The sequence below is a fragment of the Triticum urartu genome, chromosome 2A (genome assembly GCF_056163025.1).
Source record: "Triticum urartu cultivar PI428250 chromosome 2A, HENAU_Tu73, whole genome shotgun sequence".
Taxonomy (NCBI): domain Eukaryota; kingdom Viridiplantae; phylum Streptophyta; class Magnoliopsida; order Poales; family Poaceae; genus Triticum; species Triticum urartu.
In genome coordinates, this window is record NC_141874.1 from 669356188 (window position 1) to 669362418 (window position 6231).

General features: G+C 46.8%; 1 protein-coding gene across 1 annotated transcript; it reads left to right on the forward strand.

Moving 5' to 3' along the window:
* Positions 1-4383: 4383 nt before the first annotated feature.
* On the forward strand, positions 4384-5901 carry LOC147986579 (uncharacterized). The gene is made up of 5 exons (XM_087540095.1): positions 4384-4546; positions 4640-4954; positions 5069-5221; positions 5303-5393; positions 5521-5901. The coding sequence occupies exons 1-5, from the start codon at positions 4401-4403 to the stop codon at positions 5647-5649; spliced, it is 834 nt and encodes a 277-aa protein (XP_087396221.1). The 5' UTR covers positions 4384-4400; the 3' UTR covers positions 5650-5901.
* Positions 5902-6231: the final 330 nt, after the last annotated feature.

Below are 6231 nucleotides of genomic sequence, written 5' to 3' on the forward strand. Positions count from 1 at the left end.
TATAACACTTGCTTTGCAACGTGCCAATTTGGCCATAAAATATAAATTGAACCTGGGCTCACATAGATGATTTGATGAGCTGCAATTTGGAGGAGGTTGATAATTTGGGCATATGAAGGAACTGTATAAATTTCATGTCACTTAGAGATATAAAAAAGGTACTTCCTTCACAATGCTTCTAGGTGGACAAAAACTTTGAAAATTTGCCGAGGAAGATTTGCTAGGCAAATGGAGCTGAATTTTGTCATGCAGTAATAATTTGGATAGGAAAGAGTGCCCAAAAATTCTGAGGGCAATCAAGAATATATAAATAGCACTTCCTTCATAAAGTGTTGTTGTGAACATAATAGGAAAATGAATATTGTTGAATTAGTTTTGAACTAGGCAAGGAAGGATTTTAAAATATTTGATGAAGATATGCCCCAAAGAATTTATGAGATTTTTTTGGGAATTTTGGGAATGATAGAAATATAGGTTGCTTCACAACCGAGGGCAAAAACTGCCACATGGACATGACACATAGGCAAAACTGATGAGATGGCGCCTAGTCATCACAACCCACCACAATCTACAAGGCTATGACCATCTATATTGGTCATTAACAACTAGAAATAAGGCAGCGGACTAGCACTATTTGCTTTGTGACCATTTCGTGTAAGGAAATTACGACCTTTCTAACCAAAATGGTCGCAATGGTTTAGGGTTTGGAGCCCCCTGAACAGCTTTTGACCAATTGGTCTAAAATGGTCATAAATTTATGACCAATTCTTCGAGGGTCACTGACAGAAGGTCATAAGTTGACATATTTCTTGTAGTGTCAATTAGCATACTCATGTGAATGTACTTCCTCTTCATGCACAATCAGGGGGGAAGGTTGTACATCCACACAAACACAGGCCAGGTGCTATGTGCGCTTCTCTAGCTGCCAAACGGATTGACTCCATCGGTGCTCGCGCCCAGCACGATGTTCCTTGGATCCTTCCCAAATTCTGGGTGTTCGAAGTTCAACGCTTGCCACTGGCTCCCATCCTTAGGGTGACTCAGCATCTTGTCTTTTTTATTTATCTCTGGATCATTTGCATCATCTTCTCGCTTCTTCTCCTCCATATCCGCGTGCCAACGCAGGAGCTTTGCTACCTTAGGGTCCGCGAAATACCGCTGTAGACGAGGAGTGATCGGAAAGTACCACACCACTTTTCGACGAGCTTTCTTCCTCTTCTTGTATCGAGTGACGCTGCACACCGGACATATGGTAGACTCCACATGCTCGCCCCGATAAATGATGCGATTGTTCATGCACACATGGTATTTCATGTGCGGTAAATCCAGAGGACACACGACTTTCTTCGCCTCCTCGAAACTGGTCGGGCACTTGTTCCTCTTGGGAAGATGTTCGTGCCAGAATGACATGTTCTCGTCGAAGCATGCGTCGGTCATTTTGTGTTTTACCTTCATCTCCAAAGCCATGAGCGTTACTTTCAGGCGGGTATCCTCGGGTCTGCATCCTTCATACAATGGAGTAACCGCGTCTATCTCCAGTTGATCCAGCTTGGCTTTCTCTCGGGCGGCAGCTCTTGCGTTATCCGTTTGCTTGAGAAGCAGCTCTTGAATATGAGGGTCCTGCACCCAGCCCATCGATGGTCCATCGTCGTCTGCTCCTCCGGCATCTAGATCTTCATGATCATGCCCTTCGTCTGCTCTGACATCTTCCTCATCATCATGTCCGGCATCTTCTACATGATGACTGTGTACAGCATCACCGTCGTGATCATGTCCTGGAGATTCTTCATCTTCTCGCCCGCCCGAGCCGCGGTGGTTGTCTTGCTGCCCTTCCTAATTTCTTGCCCGGCCCCCATGGACGACTTTGTAGTCATCTTCATCACCTTGCCACCGATAGCCATCCATAAAACCACGCAAGAGCAGGTGGTCCCGCACCTGCCCGGAATCCGGGTCCGCAATAAGGCTCTTCAGCTTGCATCTTCGACACGAACATCTTATCTCCGTCTCGTTCTTTTGAAGCATTTCGGCCTTCGCGGAGCTCAAAAACCTATTCACGATGCCTTCGGTCATCGTGCGGACCATGGTCTCCTGCGGGGTAGAGCAAAACGATATTTTAGAACCAAGAAAAAATTTGGCATGACTTTCCCTAAAAATAGGACCAAAAAGAAAGTATAGTGCCAAAATTCTCGCCGAAACGGAAATGAATCAACATTCCGGCAAAATATTGGCAACTATCGCATTTCAAATACCGGTACCTGCAAACACAAACATATATGCAACACCACAAACATACATAGATCTAGCTAGGCCACAAAAAGTGCATGTGCACGTTGTTGGAGCGAGCTAGGGAGAAAAAAAGTAGATCTACAACATGAAGATAGCTTTCCCCTTACTTACCTATCAAAAAAAGGTAATTTCAACACTTAATTTTGATGAATCTATGGTGCAAATGAGGTGAGGAGGAGGAGGCAGCCGACAAGCTTAGAGAAGGAGGTGGGGGGAATGAAGTGGGGAAAGTGAGTGTGTAGGTGTGGCTGTCCAAAAATATTTAGCTGGTTCCAGATTACTAATGGCGCACCACAGAGACATGCGCCATTAGTAACCCAACATACTAATGGCGCACCAACAGACATGTGTCATTAGTAGTTTTGCAAAAAAGTAAAAAAAAATAAGTTTTATACTAATGGCGCACCGTGGCACAGTGCGCCATTACTAGTTTAAACTAGTAATGGCGTACTATGCAACAGTGCGCCATTAGTAGTTTTGCAAAAAAGTAAAAAAATACAGTAGTAACGCACTCTATGGCTGCTGTGCCATTAGTAGTTCTAACTACTAATGGCGCACTCTGCCCGGATGTGCCATTAGTATGTTTGAAAAAATGAAAAAAAACATTTTGTTACTAGTGGCGCACCGTGTGCCTGGTGCGCCATTAGTGTCTTCCACACTAATGGCGCACCAACAGATGGTGCGCCATTAGTATATAGTAATGGCGCACCACATGTCTGGTGCGCCATTAGTGTCATTTCCATTTATAGCCCCTTTTCCTAGTAGTGTTGGTGGAGGCAGCGGTGTGGTGGCGGCCTTGTGCTCTTATCGCATGACGACAACGTTCTACTTGATCGGTCCTCCTCTATCTGGCCATTGACGTGTTCCGGAACTATTGCCAGAGATCTTGCCCAAGGATATCTCGGTCAGATAGTATCCGGTCACTTGCGTCCATATAAGCCTATGTGGCTGCAGGAGGGCGTGGCGCGAAGCTCTGCTATTTGTTTACACCATGGGACATGTCGGCATCTCGGTTTCCATGGCACAGACAACGGCGGAGAAAATCTTGATGGCTTAGATAGAAGGATCAGTAAGGTGGAGGGGGCCTTGAAGGCGATGGATTGAGCCATGTGTTTGATAACTTTCAGTAATAGTAGTGTCTAGTGGGGGCGACAACACTGGAGGATTTCATTTTTGATGGTGCTTCTCGGGTGTCGAGTCGTGATTTTTAGGGTGAAAACCTAAGGTCTGGGCAATTGCCTTGTTGAAAGTATTGTTTTGATATCCCGGTCTTTCTTCGGGGTTAAAACCTATAATCTTGGATCGGGCGACAACGGCGCTTGTGTACTGTTTCCTTCTTAAAGGCGTCGCTTTTAAAGACCTTTTATGTTTTCTGGGTGTTGTCTTTGGTGGTGGTTCGTGTACTGATGCTGAGAGGAGTTGATCACTGAGGCGACGTCTTTTTTCATTTCTTTTTTTCTTTTCAGGCTGTGTGCATTCTGAATGTCTTTGTGACTTCTTGTTGATGCGAGGCTGGATGTATAATTGATATCTTCGCGTTATTAATATATTCTTTTTTTCATTCATATGTGGGATGAATTTGGATGAGCCGGACTGTATACACGGTCTAATTTTAGGGAGCCTGTTGGTACCCGTTTGATGTTCGAAGCCTCCCAACATATGAAGGAGAAATAAACTTCAAGATTGAAAATGATATTTCCTCTGTCCGAAAATATTTGTCATCAAATGAATAAAAGGGATGTATCTAGACGTATTTTAGTTCTAGATATACCTTTTTATCTATTTTGATGACAAATATTTCATCTATTTGTTTCATCTGTATGCGTGCATTATAGCCCGAGCAATGCGCTGGTTTGCTCAGTTTTAAGTGCTTCCTAAATTCGTCACGTTAAACCGGGCTGAAAAAAAGACAACGGTCCAACTTTTCTTTTAAGCATTCATCGGATGACTCCACCGCACCGCACCGCACCCCGACCCGACGCAGCGCGCCACAGCGCGACGCGACGCAGGCGCGCGCGATAGTTCTGGGTCCCACGGATATAATCACCGATCCCCCGGCGCAGTCCAGTCTCATCCCCTTGGCGCATCAGCCAGCTAGCAACGGCGCGAGAGCGATGCGGCCCCCCACCCGCAGCGAGTTCGGCTTCTCCGTCGCAGGCAAGCGCAAGCGCTCGCCGGAGTTCCCCTGCGTGACGCGCTTCCGGCAGCGGCGGCTCATCTCCTTCCTCGGGCACCACAACTTGAACCGCACCGTGGATGTGTAAGCACGCAGTCGTGTCTCCCCCTCCCCCCACTTCAAACCTGCCTTTGCGAATGCATCTCTTGATTCGGGCAAACGCACGCGTGCGCGCAGGTTGGTGACCCAGACGGACGTGTTCCTGTGCCTGAAGCACATGGCCGAGCTGGTGGACGCGGGCTCCTGGGACAAGGCCATCGACTACCTCTCGCGCTTCCTGCCCTCCGACCGCCCGCTCGGCGTCCACGGCCGCGCCCTCTTCCACTACCTCCGCGTGCACAAGGCCATCGACGACGTGCTCGCCGGAGCCCCGGAGGCCCGCTCCGTCACCACCGCCCTCGACCAGTGCATCATCCGCCACCCCACCAAGAGCCACGCCCTCACCAGGCTCCGCGCCATCTTCTCCTCCCTCCTCTGCTCCAAGAGATACAGGTAAAACCCAACACTGCTATCGCTGCAAGCCTGCAATCGATTCGACAGATAAAATGAGCATTGGTCCGTCAAAATTCAAATGGGATCTTGATCTCGTTGCGTTGCGTTGCCTAGGGCTGTCCTGGACATAGAGCGCGTGAGGCACGAGGCTAAACTGACTATCGTCGACTTGGTTTGTAAGACTCCAGAGTTGAAAGACCATATGCGACCCGCCCGCGGCTCAATGGAACCCCAGAACGTGCTTCCCATTGGCTTCGGCTACGCTTGGTAATCCATTACCGATTTGATGCAATCATGTGGCTCTGTTTGATCACCTCTCATATATATGCTGCAATTAATCTTCGCTAGTTTCCGTCCGAGGCGCCACGTGAAGAAACGAGGCGGCCGGATCCCGGCGTCTGTGCTTGGCAGGCTTTATCTTGAGAAGAAGAAGAAGATGGTACACACAGCACAGGCTATCTTGTCACGAAACTGACATGCTCTTCAATTCTCTTTTGTTGCTGGCTCTTGATGGTACTCTGACAGACTAATGGGATACGTTGCTGCATGTTCCTTTCTTTGTGCAGGCTGCCTTCTTTGACTTCAGACCATCACTCCCGGGGTTAACTCGTGGTACGATACCCAAAAAGTTTTATGGAACCATGGTTCAGCCGAACCTACGCTCGACACCATTGATTTCTAGACACTATTCATGAGAATTCATGCATGGATGATTAAAAAAATGCAGTTGGCATGCATGTCACAGATCCACATGTAGTAGGATGTTAAATCATACGGCATAGACCATAGATTCGGCTGAACCATGGTCCTGAATCACGTCTCTCGTACGATACCGTCATACAAATTATGTTATATGGTTGTTTAGTAATTATGTCCCGAAAGTTGTGTACATGTGAACTCCTTGGTAATTAGTTTGTTGTTTTTCTCTTCCTGAATGGCAGTCATTAATTAAGGCCAAGGAATGGCTTGTGGATCTTGTTGGTACGCAAAACTACTCACTTATGAGTCTGTAACTCCAGAACACAACAACTGATGAACTTATGTGATCTAATTCAGAGATAAGTTTGGAAACCGGCAAGATGAGTGAAGCGGAACTGACTCAATCTGCCTCTAACAAAGGTTACTTCACACCTTCTCCGTCCACCAAACATTTAGCTAAGTTATAGTCTCACTTGAAGAAAGCCTTCAGTTTTGTCCACCAAAACACTTCAGTTTATTGTCATTGTCTCCACTTTCTATTTGGAGTATTTTCTGGCAGTAATAACTTTTTGAATCCT

Bases quoted from the DNA above. Each gene is read 5' to 3' on its own strand.
- LOC147986579 (XM_087540095.1), top strand. From the start codon at position 4,401: ATGCGGCCCCCCACCCGCAGCGAGTTCGGCTTCTCCGTCGCAGGCAAG. The intron at 4,955-5,068 runs GTAAAACCCAAC...TGCGTTGCCTAG, and splicing joins CTCTGCTCCAAGAGATACAG to GGCTGTCCTGGACATAGAGC. The intron at 5,394-5,520 runs GTACACACAGCA...TTCTTTGTGCAG, and splicing joins TTGAGAAGAAGAAGAAGATG to GCTGCCTTCTTTGACTTCAG.